At 40.1% G+C, this 18,000-nt stretch overlaps 1 protein-coding gene across 1 annotated transcript in view; it reads left to right on the forward strand.

Moving 5' to 3' along the window:
* The first annotated feature begins 546 nt into the window (after positions 1-546).
* The window catches only part of LOC126335530 (hexosaminidase D-like), a 220,891-nt gene continuing 203,437 nt past the window's right edge, over positions 547-18,000 (forward strand). The window contains exons 1-3 of the mRNA XM_049998898.1: positions 547-1,160; positions 1,236-1,290; positions 1,373-1,588. Coding sequence (XP_049854855.1) covers positions 1,132-1,160; positions 1,236-1,290; positions 1,373-1,588 — 300 coding nt within the window. The 5' untranslated portion in view covers positions 547-1,131. The remainder of the gene's footprint in view (positions 1,161-1,235; positions 1,291-1,372; positions 1,589-18,000) is intronic.

The following is an 18,000-nucleotide window of genomic DNA, read 5'->3' on the forward strand; positions in this document are numbered from 1 at the left end:
AACACATCAAATAGTATTTACAAGAAAATAAGTAGAACCTCTATATTTTATCTACTATAAAGTTTTTCTTAGATAACTTATAACGTTATCAATAACAGAACTTTTTATTTCATTAGAGCTGACTTTTTCTCTTAAATTGTTATTGAACAAAAACTGATTCGTCATGTTATGTTCTTATTTATATAGCTGTGAACATCAGCTCTCTTCTCTTACTGTAAAAACCTAGTTAATATTATAGCTTTCAGGTATTTCACCCAGCTTGTGGAAGAACACCCAATGAAAAAAAAAGTCCAAGTTTTCATGGAACATTTGCATTTTGCCACGCAAACAAAACACAGCAATAAAATAAAAGTTAAGAGGACTTAGAAGTAGAAAATCCAGTACAGTAAATGTAGTGAGCGCAGCGAAAATAGGTTGGCTTCCGATATTGGCAGACGACAAGATCGTCGGAATTTTCTTGCAAAGAAACCTTGCTGTGGCATGACGTGACGATTTGTTGACAGCCTACGTGAATGCTGTCATTGGAAATTCATTGTCGAATTTTTTGACGACAAGTGACAGCCGTATGAATTGGTCTTAACATGAGTAAGGACAGTGAAAAATAGGTTAACTTCCCTAGCGAACGACGAGACTGTCAGAACCTTTTTCCAGAGAAACTTGACTGTGGCGTGATGGTCCATTGACGACATGTGCGAATACCGTCTTTTGAAATGAATTGTCGAATGTCTTGGCGTGAAGTGGCATGATGTGACCATCGATCTAAATTATACTACTTAAGTACAGTTGTTTATAGTTAGACAAAGATGAAGGGATTTGCGCAGGATAGACTAGCGTGCATAATTTCTTCAAGTCAACCTTAGAGCTGATGACAATAAAAGCAAAGCCGCTTCCAGCTAAAGGTGAAGATGTAAGTTCTGTTTTTCACAATCATTCGAGGTTTCCGATTTGCAGCTGTCACTTTATGTTTCTGTGTTGGTAATATCTTTGCGTATCTGTCATTGAACTCTTTGGCTTGCTATGTTTACAATTGGAAGTCTAAATCATAATATTATGATCCTATTACGTAGATTAATATTTTGGAATGAATCCGTATATATAATTGGCTGAAAATGGGATCTGTCCCGCCGCAAAATGGAATCACTGACACTGGGATCTCACAGGTGAATCTACAATAATTGGCTGATTTAAGTAAAACTCGTATGTAAACAAAATTTGACACCGTTCTTTTCTTTCAGGCTCGTCCATCTAGATTTTAAGGGAGCACCTCCGAAAGTGACATATTTGGAACAGGTTAACAATTTTTACTTTTCTGTAATGTTTTATTTTTGGTTTAAAAGGTACATGTTTCTAAATAGTCGAGTTCACATTTCAGTTGTTCCCGTTATTCCGTGAATGGGGCGCCACAGGTATTTTAATAGAATGGGAAGATACTTTCCCATATGTCCGAGACCTTATATCAATAGGTTCTAAAGGACCCTTGTCACAATCAGGAGCATACACCGTTGAAGAAGCAAGGCTTTTACTTCATCTTGCTGGTGATGCTGGGCTTGCTGTTGTACCACTGGTTCAGACATTCGGTCATCTTGAGGTATGAATTTTTCTGTAACTCGGTTTCGAACTGATTTCTTTATTAAGAGTTCTACTAGCACAATCTACTATACTTGTCATCAAATCCCTACAGATTGAATAATTTTTATCAGCCTTGATCTCTGTAGATGTGGCCTTAGCTTGTGTTTATACAGTGGTCTGACAGGCCGAGCAAGGAATTTTATTTTATAAAAAGCAGTCATGAGACCTGCCTTGCTAAAACAGCCATCTCTTGTAAGACAAACTGTCTGACGATTTAAGAACCACAGGTGAATGTAGTTACTGTGAAGCTGCATGACAATAAGCATTTAAGTTGGATGTAATCACAAATATTAAAAAAATAAACCACTCGTCAGTATTTTCTTGGTTGTTGGGGCAGGCGTGAGAGTCTGAACTGTCTGTAGCATGTTGTTTGATAAAGGACAAGCAACTTGTGAAAAACAATGGAACAGAGATGTTTCAATGGTCTTGATAGAAAAGATCTTGCAAAATCTCAAAGTGATAAATTTTGTTTTTCACACTGAGGTATGCAATCATTTTGGTTTTTCACCAGTGCAGCATCTGTTGTTGCTATCTCATGACAGGCTAGCTTTAAACTTGAGTTCCTTGGTGAAGATGAAGGAACTAGGTGCACATTGTTACAGAAACGGACTATAGGAAAATCATTTGTACTCAGCACAATACTACAAACTCATTACCATTGAGAGCTGAGTGACAAATTCTTCTCATGCCACAGCACATTGACAAGAAATATATTTCAGAATTAGTGTGTCTCTATCTAAACATGAACCTACATATCCACTGATGGGCAAACATGAACTATAACTTCCAAAACCTGCAAATAACTATTTTCGTATGAAGTAATTTGATGCATGTATCCATCCCTATAGATATCTGTTGACTACGAAACTTAATTAAATCCTTCGATAGCACCAGTAGACTTTGACCAACAATGTTGTCAAATGGCAGACATAAACAACTTCTAAAAATGAAACGTGTGGAACATGTGCACAATAATAAGAATTACAGTTGTTCTGATGGAATCATATTCATTGGCCTTGCCAATTCACAACCAAAATTTCATCTTTCAGCGTAACCTAGCCTTTTGACTACACTACAGATCAGTCTGTCACATTCGGGAGGACGACGGTTCAATCCCGTCTCCGGCCATCCCGATTTAGGTTTTCCATGATTTCCCTAAATCACTCCAGGCAAATGCCGGGATGGTTCCTCTGAAAGGGCACGGCCAATTTCCTTCCCAATCCTTCCCTAACCCGAGCTTGCGCTCCGTCTCTAATGACCTCGTTGTCGACGAGACGTTAAACACTAACCACCACCACCAGTCTGTCACAATAATTTACATTCCAAAAACTATATACATGTGATATATATTGTCAGTATTCTGCTGTCTCTTGGTTTGTGCACATGTAACATCACATATTCCACGTACAATACGAGACTGGAATAGAAGGGAGAACCGATAGAGGTACTCAGGGTACCCTCCGCCACACACCGTCAGGTGGCTTGCGGAGTACGGATGTAGATGTAGATGTAGATGTAGATGTAGATGTAGATCTCATCATCATTACATCACCAATCAAAGCAGACATCAGGTATCAGTAGATTCAATTGATCAATAACTGTTGTTACTACTACTACTACTACTACTAGTAGTAGTAGTACAGCATAAGAACATGTTGAAATATACTGAATTAAACAATATTATTCAGAAATGCCTATTTAGGCTATGATAAAGTGCAATGAAAATTTGGTAAGAGTAACAATACAAGCAGTATGTGTAGAAGAAATCGATACAGAAATTAATGCTGGGTAGACATCACATTGCATCAGTCAAGATGACATATGACACAGTAACTAACATCAGGGACAAACTATCCAAGCTTATCAAAATATCGTAAAATGTTCCTACAGTTCGAGTTGAATCAGGAACAGAGATAAGTTAATAATGAAAACAATGACAGCTGCTCTGTAAGTCATCCTGGACAAGATGTATCAAACCATTTGAGGGATGAAGAAAGGAAATGTACTTGGAGATTATTCATTACCGATAGCTGTTTTTTCAAAGCAACTTTTTAATTGCTGTTGCCAATCAGAATTTTATATCCTCTCTACTTCAGCCGTTGTCAGTTATTTTATTGCACAAATAGCAAAACTCATTTTACTTTAGTTAATATTCATCTCATGTGTTTGCATGTCCTATGCCATCTCGGACAGAATTAGAATGTCGTCGAAGTTTTTATTTATTCTCCCTGAGCTATAATTCCCCTTTCCAAACTTCTCCTTTGTTTGCTGTACTGCTTTCTAATGTACAGATTGAATAACATAGGATATAGGCTAGAACCCTGTTTCACTGCCTTCACAGCTGTAGCTTCCCTTTCATGTCATTTAGCTCTTATAACTACAATCTGGTTTCTGTACAAGTTGTAGATGGCATTTTGCTCCCTACATTATGTCCCTGCTACCTTCAAAATTTAAAAGAACTTATTCAAATCAACATTATCGAAAGTGTTCTCTAAATAAATAAATGCTATAAATGTAGGTTTGCCTTCCTTAGCGTACCTTATAAGATATGTTGTAGGTTTAGCATTACCTTGCATGTTCCTATATTTCTCTAGCTAGCACTACCTTTCTTGGGGTTGGTGTTAAAATTATTATATCCTACATACCAGACGGAACAGTTTTCTCATAATCGGTTCTCCCAATATTATTAATAATTCTAAAGGAATGTCATCTAGTGGCTAAATAGAATTACAGTGTTGGTGGCTCATGCATTGTATGCTGATGTATGCAATTCATTGATGGTGGTCATAGCCAATCAGGCAAGTGTATACACAGCCAGTGAGAATCACTGAATTTGACAACTTCTTTCGGCAGAAAGTGCGAATTGATGGCATTTGTTTTTTTTTATGGACAGTGTTGGAATAACTGCTAGTGATCTGGCTCGCAGATAGGCACTACAAAAAGACTGATACAAACAAAAAGATACGAACCATTTCCTCCACCAACTCTCCACAGTTGCTGTCCCTTTACCACATGCTGTCCTGCTTGTCTCTATTTATGCCTCCTTTCTTTACAGTAACATCCCTAATGCCCATGGACTTACTGCTATTGAACACTACGTTTCCAGACGCCTGACAGATTCCAAACCAACAACCTCCTTCCTAGTCGCCATGACCAACTGTGTCCTCATCCACAATTACTTCTCCTTTGAAGGCATTACCTACAAGCAAATCTGGGGCAAATCTATGAGCATCCACATGGCACAATCTTATGCCAATCTATTCATAGGCCATCTAGAGGAATTCTTCCTGAATACCCAGAATCCTAAACTCCTCACCTGGTTCATATTCATAGATGACATCTTTGCAATCTGGATTGAGGGTGAGGACATCCTATCCACATTTCTTCACAATGTCAACAGCCTCTCCCCATTTGCTTCATCTGGTCCTTCTCAACCCAACAAGCCACCTTTGTACATGTTGACTTCCACCTCAAAGGTGGCTACATCAATACATCTGTCCATATGAAACCTACTGATCACCAGCAATACTTCCACTTCGACAGCTGCCACCTCTTCGATACTAAGAAGTCCCTTCCATACAGCCTAACCACCTGTGGTCCTCACATCTGCAGTGATGAGCGGTCCCTCTTGAAATAATCCTAGAGTCTCATTGAGGCCTTCACAGACTGTAATTATCCTCCCAGCCTTGTATAAAAACAAATCTCCTATGCATTATCTTTCCAGTCTCCCACCACCTCCCAGAGTCTTACCGTCCGGCCACAGAAGGGCATTCCCCTCATAACTCTGTGCCACCCAGGACTAGGGTAACTGAATTACATTCTCTGCCACGGTTTCAACTATCTCTCATCGTGCACTGAAATGAGACATATCCTGCCCGCTATCCTTCCCACCCCACCCACAGTACTATTCTTCTGTCCACCCAACCTATACAATATACCCATACCTCATGGATCATATCCCTGTAATAGACCTAGATGCAAGACCTTTCCCATATGTCCTCCCACCACCACCACGACCACCTAATCAAGTCCAGTCACAAATATCACCTATCCTATCAAAGGCAGGTCTGCTAAGCTAAGCTGTAACCACTTTGCTGGGCATGACAACCAACAAGGTGTCTGTTCGCTTGAATGGCCACCGATGAACTGTGGCCAAGAAACAAGTGGACCACCCTGTTGCTGAGCGCCCTGACCAACATAACATTCTTAATTTCAGTGACTACTTCACAGCCTGTGCCATATGGCTCCTTCCCACCAACACCAGATTTTCTGAATTGCGCAGGTGGGAACTTTCCCTCCATTGTATCCTACGTTCCTGTAACCCCCCAGGTCTCAACCTTTGTTTGACATCGTCACCACCCATCCAACCCCTTACCTGTTCCCATTCTAGCACTGCACAGCCCTCATCCCATCATCGCACCCAGTCTTTTTACTCCTCTCCATTTCCACTACTCCCCCCTTACATCCTGACTGCACGTAGCTGCCAGAACTTGACTGTCCCCCACCCCAAAATTACTATCCCTGCCCCTCCTGCTCCGACCTCCTCCTTACCCTCTTCCATTCGCCGCTCCCATCATTCATTAGTGCTGCTGCAGCGTGGCTTCAGTTGCAAGAGACTGCAGTCGTGTGTGTGTGTGTGTGTGTGTGTGTGTGTGTGTGTGTGTGTGTGTGTGTGTGTGTCTAGTCTATTTTTGATGAAGGCCTTGCTGGCCAAAAGCTAATTTGTGACTTTTGTTGTGCCTATATGCAACTGAGCATCTCTGCTATATTGTGAGTGGCAACTTTCCTTTTCATAATATTGTAACATTCCATCCTGGATTTTCCATTGTTTGATTCTAGTGATCTGGTTATTATGAATGTTAAGGTTACTTACTGATTTCTTTGGTGACTGGAAAAAATTACATGTGCCAACAGACTGACTTGCAGCGAAACCTGAGGCCTAAGTTAGGCTGGAATGCAACAATTTGGTTGTGAGGTGACTAAGCCAATGGTTAGTGGAAGAAAAATAGATGAGCCAAGAGACTGCTTTGTAGCACAAGTGAGGCCTATGTTATGTTGGAATATGAAAATTGTCTTGTGACTCGGCGAAGCAGGTGCATCTTAATATGAAAATGTGATAGCCATAACAGATTGATTTGTAATACAGCCTGACTTATACATTCATCATTGCAGTAACACACTTGTATGTCTTATTTCTGATTTTGCTGAAAATTCCAACAAAGTTCTAACCTAAAAGAACAAAATACCAACTAACTTTACTTATGAATGACTGAAAATTATGGATGAGAACCTCACAGCCTACCTACATCTGACTCACGGTTCATTGTGCGAACCGTAACTGGCAGCAGCGTGCAACGAAAAAGCCACCATTACCATAAGTGCACTTCTACCTATCTACCTCATGAGACTTATTCTGACTTAGATTTGTAGTGCTCTGTCATATTCTTCTCACAGTATTGCATCACCCATCGTCTATTCATCCACTTCCATCTCCCTTTGTACACATTCTTACAGATGCTTCATTTTTTTGCAATGGTTTCTGTGATTCTCCTTTATGCATCATCTGTGGTGTCTCATAATAAGCTTCTATTTCTCCTCCAGTCGTAAAACAATGGAAACAGCAGGCTGGAATATCAACAGCATAGGATAAGATAGATTGCTACTTACCGTAAGGATGAGACACTAAGTTGTAGACCGGCGGTAATTAAAAGACACTTAGGTCTTCCCTGTGTGGGGAGACACTGACGACAGCAGAGCGCTTGTTGCTGCTGCTGCTGTTGCTGTTCTGTTGCGTGTACATTCGAGATGCCGCCCAAGACTAGTGGGAAGGCCTCCAAGAAGGCTGGTAAGGCGCAGAAGAATATTTCGAAGGGTGACAAGTAGAAGAAGCGCAAGAGGAAGGAGAGTTATGCCATCTACATCTACAAGGTGCTGAAGCAGGTGCATCCTAACACGGGCATCTCCTCAAAGGCGATGAGCATCATGAACAGCTTTGTGAATGACATTTTCGAGTGCATTGTGGCTGAGGTGTCTTGCCTGGTGCACTACAACACTAATTAAATTAATATTTCAAGTGTTATTCAAGGATTCTTACTGGATATTATCTTTTTATCTAGTTCTTCCTCTGTTTCATTCAGTATTTTATCTTTCAAAGCTACTCATTTGTCTGCTGTTGTATTTCATTCACATATTTCAGCCTGTTGCTCCTTCTGAATCTATTAACTCTGGTTGTTTCATCTTTTTCAGAATGTATCACCTTAATTATCTACCTATCTGCAATTTCTTCAGCATTATTCTGCACGTCATTTCTGATCAGTTATATAATCTATATGAAACTTTCTGGCCTCTAGAGGCCTCTTACCGTGTATACAATCCTCTTTCAATATTCTTAGACCATGTGCTGGCAATAATTGAATCCAATGTCTATGCTCAGCAAACCACTGTGAAATGCGTTGCAGACTGTACATCATATTTTGCTAGATTTTAGGTCATTTTACCATTTTGTTCAGGTATGGAGCACAGGAAGAAGGTTTAAATGCCTTGTGCATGCTGTGGGAGTGCTACATAGACAATTGTAGTATATTTCTGGAATCATCATTTATAATCAGTGACTTGTTTTGAGTTCTACAAGGTGGCTTTCCTGTTTATTATTTTCGCCCAGTTCATAGCTTTCTACTATTTTTCCTTCTCTTAATTTTCCTTCTGTTGATTTCCTGTCCCACATCCCAGTTAAATTTTTGCATCACCTTATTTATTTAATAATTTCTTATAGTTTATTATATTTTTTTTTCAGTGTATTCATCATTTGTGAATGTATTTCTGTGTATACTTGTACTCTTGTGATCAGCTGCAGATTTGTGTCTATGTTGGGTCTATTTCTGTGTTTACTTGTGCTCCTATGATTAGCTGTGACTTTTCTTTTTTATTAGACCTACTCCTATATTATTGCTATTTGATTTTGTTTTTGTTAGTGTATTAAAGAGCACGTACATCAGTATTATAGATTCCGTTAAACTTCATTGGAGTTAGAAACTAAAAACTGAAAGGTTAGTCAGACAACAAGGTTATATATCATCAAAACTGTTTCCTTGAGCTTTAGCAAGAGTTTTCATGTCTCTAAAATGGGAAGATGAGAAGGAATATTTCTTAATGGACCATATCTGAGCCACCTACATTTTGTAGATGGCAGGTACTGTGTGACTGTGGTGTAGATAATTGCCAAGAGGCAGAAAATGTGCCAGGATGTAACAGTATCAAATACCTTTTGGAAGTAAATATAAATGTCAGCAATATGGGAGCCACTACCTACTGACTTCTGAATGTCAAGGGTGAATAGAGCAAACTAAGTTTCACAGAGTTGCTGTTTCCATTATCCATGCTGTTTTCTATAGGGGCAATTTTTGGTCTCCAAAGAGTTCATAATAAAAGAGCAAAAAATGTGTTTCATTGTTATGCAATAGATTGCCATCAGCAATATTAGACTATGGTTACATGTGGCATATCTGTGCTACAGTCCTTGAAAATGGCAATGACCTATGCCTTTTTCCAAACACTTTGAATACTATTCTGCTCTTCACTCTAAGTGACTCTGTGACTAGAAGTAGATAGAGTTCTTTCACATAAGAATATTCTTCTATATTTTATACACATACATATGGGAGTGTCATGAAGTTCATGCATCATTTCCCATCAAGTAATTTTTATAGATTTTCAGCTACCGGTGTTGTACATAGTCTTGATTTATATAATTTCAACGTTTCATTGAGACCAAAAGGAATAGTCACAGCACAATGTTCAGTGTAACAATTTGGGAAGACAGACATCAGTATTTTGTCTTTCTGCTTTTCTCCTCATCGTCATCCCGGTGCCACTATGTTCAGTGAGCTACATGATGGATGACTTTGATCCATAGACAAACTTTACACAAGAACAGAACTTCCACACCACTTTTCTGAATAGATTCATTGATTCTTGGTTGCTTTGCTCATTTTGTCACTCATTTTGACTTCATTTAGGTTTTGTTCATTAACAGGCTTTGACTTTATTGAAAAGTGTAATGAATCTTTGTTTGGTTTTTGTAGTGACTCCATGATTGGTCTTTGCATGTCACAACCCTTTCTGCACATACCTGCCTAGTATGTGATGTACAGTATTCATATATTTTTCCAATTCATTGTCCATATTTTGAGTCCCAAAGATAAATATCTTCTGTTGGCTGGTCATCTAATAAACAATATGTTTCGTGCTTTACTTCCTAAGCTACACGTTGTGTCATAATTTCACGAAAGATGGAATATGAGTTATTACTTTTTGTATGTCCTTGATAATACACTACTGGCCATTATAATAGCTACACCAAGAAGAAATGCAGATGATAAACGGATATTCACTGGACGAATATATTATACTAGAATTGACATGTGATTACATTTTCATGCAATTTGGGTGCATAGATCCTGAGAAATCAGTACCCAGAACAACCACCTCTGGCCGTAATAATGGCCTTGATACACCTGGGCATTGAGTCAAACAGAGCTTGGATGGTGTGTACAGGTACAGCTGCCCATGCAGCTTCAGCATGATACCACAGCTCATCAAGAGTAGTGACTGGCATTTTGTGACGAGCCAGTTGCTTGGCCACCATTGACCAGACGTTTTCAATTGGTGAGAGATCTGGAGAATGTGCTGGCCAGGGCAGCAGTCGAACATTTTCTGTATCCAGAAAGGCCTGAATAGGACCTGCATTATCGTGCTGAAATGTAGGGTTTCTCATGGATCGAATGAAGGGTAGAGCCACGGCTCGTAACACATCTAAAATGTAATGTTCACTGTTCAAAGTGCCGTCAATGCGAACAAGAGGTGACCGAGAAATGTAACCAATGGCACCCCATATCATCACGCTGGGTGATACGCCAGTAAGGCGATATCGAATACACGCTTCCAATGTGCGTTCACTGCGATGTCGCCAAACACGGATTCAACCATTGTGATGGTGTAAACAGAACCTGGATTCATCCGAAAAAATGACATTTTGCCATTCATGCACCCAGGTTTGTCATTGAGTACACCATCGCAGGTGCTCCTGTCTGTGATGCAGCATCAAGGGTAACCACAGCCACAGTCTCCAAGCTGATAGTCCATGCTGCTGCAAACGTCAAACTGTTCGTGCAGGTGACTGTCGTCTTGCAAATGTCCCCATCTGTTGACTCAGGGATCGGGACGTGGCTGCATGATCCATTACAGCCACGTTGATAAGATGCCTGTCATCTCGACTACTAGTGATACGAGGCCATTGGGATCCAGCACGGCACTCTGTATTACCCTCCTGAACCCACCGATTCCATATTATGCTAACAGTCATTGGATCTTGACCAATGTGTGCAGCAATGTGCAATATGATAAACCGCAATCGCGATAGGCTACAATCGGACCTTTATCAAAGTTGGAAATGTGATGGCACGCATTTCTCCTCCTTATACGAGGCATCACAACAATGTTTCACCAGGCTACATCGGTCAGCTGCTGTTTGTGTATGAGAAATCGGTTGGAAACTTTCCTCATGTGAGCACGTTGTAGGTGTCGCTACCGGCGCCAACCTTGTGTGAATGCTCTGAAAAGCTAATCATTTGCATATCACAGCATCTTCCAGTCGGTTAAATTTCCCATCTGTAGCACATCATCTTCGTGGTTTAGCAATTTTAATGGCCAGCAGTGTATAATATGTTACCTCCCATTTTAATTCTATATAATGAAGTCAAAAAATAATTTTAATACTGTGTGACACAGTAGAAAACTATCCATGTACCAACTACCATACAGTGACAACAGGAATCAGTTCTGATAAGAGCCCCAAAGGGATTGCAGTAGTTCCTCTGTCTGTCATTATAATCAAAATTTTTGTGTTTCAGACTAAAAAGAATTAATAGTTGATTACAATACAGCATGAAAGAATAGTATGTATCAAAAACAAAAGTATCAAATGTACCAGTCGCAGAAATAGAAGAAAGAGCTATATGTACAGTGCTGTCACTTTATATTTTCTCGTTACCACATACCATCGTGCAGGTCTGCCTCCAAATTTACATGATGACTTATTACCACAATCGTGAAGGTCTGCCTCCAAATTTACATGATGACGTAGTGCCACTATCTATTCTATGCTGAAGAAAAGCATAATATTGTCACATTATAATCAGAATCAACTCCAAATCCAAAAGCACAGTAAATTAAAATATTAACATTCGAACAACTTTTATTATGAATACCAACGTACACCCGAGCAAGGTGGCGCAGTGGCTAGCACATTGGACTCGCATTCGGGAGGAAGACAGTTCAATCCCGCATCCGGCCATCCTGATTTAGGTTTCCCATGATTTCCCTAAATTGCTCCAGGCAAATGCTGGGATGGTTCCTTTGAAAGGGCACCGACTTCCTTCCCCGTCCTTCCCTAATCCAATGAGACCGATGGCCTTGCTGTCTGGTCTCCTGCCCCAAACAACCCAACTCAACCAATGTACAGCCAGAACAGATCTGAACTGATGGATGGAGAGTGTTTCTCTTTATACAGATGTTAGCTACTCGGGGGAGGGGGGGGGGGGGGGGCAAAGAACACAAACATTACAAGCAAAAGATATTTAGTGAACCTTCCATAAATGACACATACTAAATATCAAATAATTGCTGGTGGTGAAATTTCAACTAATGACCCACAGCACCCTAGCCAGCGATGCTAACTGCTACACCATACCGAATGCAGCATAGCTCGCAGCATTGCTCCCTCTTGTGGAGAAACATTGGCCTGTTATTTCAGGAGTTTCTGCTGGATCTGTCTACAGCACCCTTGATCTAGCTCTTGTCAGTGGTCCTCTGTACGGCATCGATGGTGGATCTTTGCAGTCTGTTCATGTTGTCGTGTCCTCTTCACTATGACAAGCACTGAAAGTAGCCCTCACATCAAATCTTCGTGATCATTGAATGTATTTTGAGTTTCCTTGAATGGGAAGCCCCCATCATTGGTCTGTGCATCAGGACTGAAGTTGGACTTCATACAGGGGATATGGACAATGTCTCTGCACTTTTGTTTTCTTCATGATTGTTTGTAATACTAGTTTCATGTGTGATGTTGGCCAACCAGTGAAGGATATGCCACAGCCCAAAGTATTGCTTTAGTAACTTTTACAGTATTCCACTTTCCACCCAGCTGTAAAATCCATACCATGTCTCGGGGGGGGGGGGGGGGGGGCAGTATCTCACTGGCCAGTGCGTGGCATTATTGATTGTGCTCTTAGGCATACAGGATCATTTGTAAGTGAGCTGTCTTGTTTCCTTGATTCTGGTGATGAGGCATTTCACATAGTCGTCCTGAAAATCATCCAGTTGAAATGGGAACAGTATATCCATTGTCATTTTGGCCTCATGAGTATGGAGCAGAACGAATAGTGTTAAGACTTTAGTGGCTTGCTTCACTATGTCATATGCAGATGACAGGATAGGCAGTATTGGGTCCCAATCTCTTTGTTCAACGTCAACATCCATCAGGAGCTTATCTGCCAATGTCATATTAAAGTGTTCTGTGAGACCATCGGTGGGTTGCAGGCAGTCTTCCTACTGGCGATGTCGCTACATGAAATTACCGCTGAGACTATTCATGACTGGAAAACTTTTACACAATCATAGATCATCAGAATGGTTGCTCCTTGCTTTAAAAACATGTCTTCTAAAGGAACTCTGCAATTTCCGCATATTCAGCAGTTTTGGCACGATTTTGTGTGGCAGGTGATGTTTTCAGTGCAGAATATTATCCATTGGTTTCCGTTAGTTGACTTCAGGTGCCTTCCCAAGAGGTAAAGGTCGGTGGAGTGGCACAACAGCAGGCGGAATTGATACCACATGCTCTGGAAGCAACTGTAGCACATGCTTTCTTCACTGGAATTCCTTACAGTAGCTCACATAGTGTCTTAACTGATGGGTAGGGACCTGGGCTGTGGTACCTGCATCTGATTCCATCTAGATTCTTCATGAATCCCACATGATCATATGCTGGAGCTTCATGGTAGCTGGCCGTAGATGAGCTGGCATGATGAGCAGCCATTTCTGCCCCACCGGATCATAGCTCCATTTATACAACGTTGTGATTATTATTTGTAATTTTCCTTTGGTCAGTTACTCATTCTTCAAGGCTTCTATACTTTTCATCAATACTGAATCTCCCACTGTTCAGCACCTCTGTCATTCAATGCACCAATGACTTAGATTTCATCCACACTGCTGTGTTATGTCACAGGATTCCTTGAAACACAGTTGGTATCTTGTTTATGTATACCCCTTTTAGCAGTTCCACATGTTTTATTTTCTTCGTTTGTTGCCCTCAGTGATGACGCACTGCGTTGCTACACTGGCTGAAAAATGGGTTGTGGATTCCGACACTAACTAGTGTAAATAAAGTAGCTGACTGATGCACATTTGCATTTCACTGGTTTTTATTTCACTTTTCACAACTCCCTAATAATACATAGTTATATGGCCAGTGCACTATTGTTTAACTTTCGATAAGCCTCATTATTAGTCTGCAGGCAAACCTCCACATACTGTTACAATAGTTTCCTGTTGAACATATATGAGCAGTAAAACCTAACCACAAAGTTCACAGTTCTTGAAAAATAATCAGGTACGTATGGAGCAGACACTGTCACTGTTTTTACACACAGCCTATTGGTGTAACAGTTATTTCACTGTTAAATTGATGCATTCTTATCATTCTAAGCAACACAGATTCCTCATCTGAAACTCAGCCATGGACTGACTGTCTCGTGACCAAAAACCGGGCCCTTGTATATCATCACAATAATAGGTACTGAAACTACACATTGTTCAAAGTTAAATTTACAGAAATTGCAATTGAACCTGAGCTCGTTGAATCGACTGAATGCATCGAAAAATTTGTTCCGCTTAACAGTTTCTTCTACTACAAGGTTTAGGCCTTAATTTGTTTAAATCATGAGATTAACAAATATAGTTATGTAAACAATACTTTTGACAAAACTGTTATTACTTTGGAATTAATTAAGGTCTGGCTTTGCTAACATGTTTTCGAATCAAGCTAAATAGATACTTTAAGATTACTAGTATTTCGTCTTCCAAATGTTTACAATTATTACAGAATTTATGTTTGTTTATATGTCAACAATAGCATTTACGTTATGAAACATTTAGTGACGTCACCCTATAGCAAAAGACACTAACTAGTAATAGTCAAAATAAATTAGAAAATCAATTACATACATAAAACTAAGCACAAAATTAAATCTGTTGTTATTTACTTTAAAACTGAGGGGCAACCTTTCTCTATTATGAAAATGCTGTTTATATATGCAAATATATGTTTATATATGTTTATATATGCAAATGGTAAATAGTTAAAAGAAAAAAATGAATCTAAGGGGGCAGATGGCAAAACGAGAGGGGAATTAAAATTATTCCAGCTTGCTTCGTCACACACTGTGACATTGTACTTCTTAAGCCTCAGTGCCTATCTCACAGATTAAGGCACTCTTTCACTGTATTAGAGTAGTTCCATTTAGATGTGGAGAATACTCTGGAAGTGCATAAGCTATCATCCTTTCAGCACTTTCCTGAACTTGTGCTAGGACTGTTCCTATGTGAAAACCACTATCACCAGTGTGAAGTTCTGTCTCAGCATTCTTGTCATACAGTACTAGGGCTGGAGAAGCTGTTAGTGCCTCCTTAAGGACAAGGAAAGACCTTCACTGCACTTTGTTCTAAGAAACTTTGGCATCTCCATGCAAATAGTTCTCGCAAGGTACATGTCTAGGTATAGAAGTCCTTTATGAATTGCTGGTAGTATGAGCACATTTTGAGACGACTTCTCAAATCATGAATCTGCTGAGAATTCAGAAATTGGTGACTCCTCTTATTTTCTCTGGATCAGGGTAGACCCTATCACCATTGATTAAATACCCCAAGATTTGTATTTCTTGGGTGGCAAGAAAACACTTTTACAGATTTAGTTGGATGCGTATAGCCTGAATATGCTTCAACATAGTTGTCATACAGCTAAGATCTTCTTTAAACTTCTTTGAAAAACAGACAATATCATCCAGCTAGCAAAGACATGTTGTCCATTTAAGGTGTCAAAGCAGGTTATCCATCATATGCTAGAAGGTGGCTGGAGTGTTACATAGTCCAAATGGCATACCTTTGAACTCATAAAGGCCATCAGGAGTTATGAAGGCAGTTTTTTCCCACCAGCCTTGATTTTCCAGTTACCAACTGTATGTCCGTGGTTGAGAAATACTTTGCTCCTTCCATACAGCCTTGGGTTATGTGTGCCGGTGACTAGATGTGTTTTTTCAAGTGTTTGTTCGATTTGGCAGTTGATCCAAAAACACCATGTGCAATCCTTCTTCTTCAACTGAGATCAAAGGAGATGACCAAAGAATCTCTGAAGGTTCAGTGAGTCATCGTGCAGCATCATCATCACCTCTTCCTCCTAGGTATTCCATTGTTCATGCTGTACAGCCACTGGCTAATTGGTGGACGATCTCCAGTGATGGTATGGTGTTTTGTCATGAGCTGCTTGGTCTGTATTTTCTCCTCTCCAGATTTGAAAGCACCCAAAAACTGGCACAGAACCGCTAACACTCACTAAGTTGCCCTTCGTGGAATGGTCAGGCTGTTCCTTCACACATACAAGTGTGTCTACTTGTGACAATCAGTGATCCAAATTTGTTCTTGACCAGCTACAACACTTGTGATCATACCTGATATGTAGATTTCTTTTGTGAACCTGATTAGCTTTCTGCAGTTGATGAAAACTTCATAGTTTAACTGAGCATCTAGACTGGTGAGTGGAACTCATCTCATTGATGAAGGTGGGATTGCATTTCCTTCAGTAACCAGCCAGAGCAGTCTTTATTATGTGTATGTGTTGGAATAGCTTCAACAATCTGGAGCTCTGATGTTCCACATTTTGTGACTGCTTGTGATGCCTGTAAGAATTCCCATCTGAGAATAATATTATGACAGCATCATGTTAAAATGACAAAGTCGAAAATTTGTGTTTTGTCATTGATAGTTATTCTTGCAAAATATGTTCCCATTGGCTGGCCATTTTTCCCATTTACGACTTTGAGCACAATCAGTTTTATATTATGGAACATATGCTTCTTCAATTGGTGATGTTAAGCATTCGACTTAATAATAAGGAAAGCTCATAATTTACCTGCACCTGGAAACATTGTCTGTTAATGATCACATCATTGAGATCTCCTGACACACTAGTGACTGTTGACCATGGAGAATTTTGGTATGTGGTGGCCTCATCTCCACAGATGATTGACTAGCTTAGTTTTTCTGAATTTGGCAGCTAGGTGAACAACTGTTACCTTTGTACAGTGACTAGGAATGGCTAAGGCGTGTTGGGGAGTGACCTCATCCATAGTACAGTGATGGGCTTCATCCCAGAAGTGGACTACAGTCATCTGCAGTTGACTGATGTGAATGCTGTTGCTGTGGTAGTTGACATCTTGATGGCATAGAAGTCATCGAAAACTCATCTTCTTTCAGTGCAGTGGTTAGCAGACTCAACTCCCATTTAGGAGAATGGCAGTTTCAAATCTCAGATCCCTAGATTTAGATTTTTCATGATTTCTCTAAACCACTTGAGGCAAATGCTGGGATGGTTGCTTTGATAAGGCCTCAGCCAGTTTCTTTCCTCATCCTTTCTGAATCCAAGCATGTACTCATCATCAACAGAACATTAAACTATAATATTCCTTCTTCCCCTGCAGTAGTGTACAGCTTGTCTGGCAACGTACGGGTGTGTTGTCCTCTGTCTCCAAATGTCTGTTCTTCTGTGGGGTATTATACTTGGTTGAGAAGTTGGTTATATTTGCTTTGGTCAGGTGTTGCATTGTCATTTGGTGGCTGTGGCATAGTTCTTAGATGATCAAGTCCATTCTTCTTGGCGCATTCACTGGTGGCGGAGATTGTTGCTATGGATTGATACATCCCTTCCTCAACAATCTTTATTGCCTCCTGATGTAGGAGATCAGCTTTGTCCAAAAGTTCTGGTTGCAATAAAATGTATCTCTTCTCGTTGTACGTGACACATGAGAGAAGTGAGATCGTGGTGGTGTTCTGCAACTGCCATAGTCCCCACATTTTGGAATCGGTCACACTGTTTTTATCAAACTCTTTTCTGTTTCATTTCCCCAATGTGCTGTACCATTTGATGAATTTCTCAGTTTCTGTGACATCATGTACAAGAAGAGTGTGGTACATATCTTCTGCAACCCCTTTCATCAAGTTTTATTGGCTTCTGTCATATGTGTATTCAAAGTGAGTTGTAGG

Source organism: Schistocerca gregaria, chromosome 2 (assembly GCF_023897955.1).
Source record: "Schistocerca gregaria isolate iqSchGreg1 chromosome 2, iqSchGreg1.2, whole genome shotgun sequence".
NCBI classification, from domain to species: domain Eukaryota; kingdom Metazoa; phylum Arthropoda; class Insecta; order Orthoptera; family Acrididae; genus Schistocerca; species Schistocerca gregaria.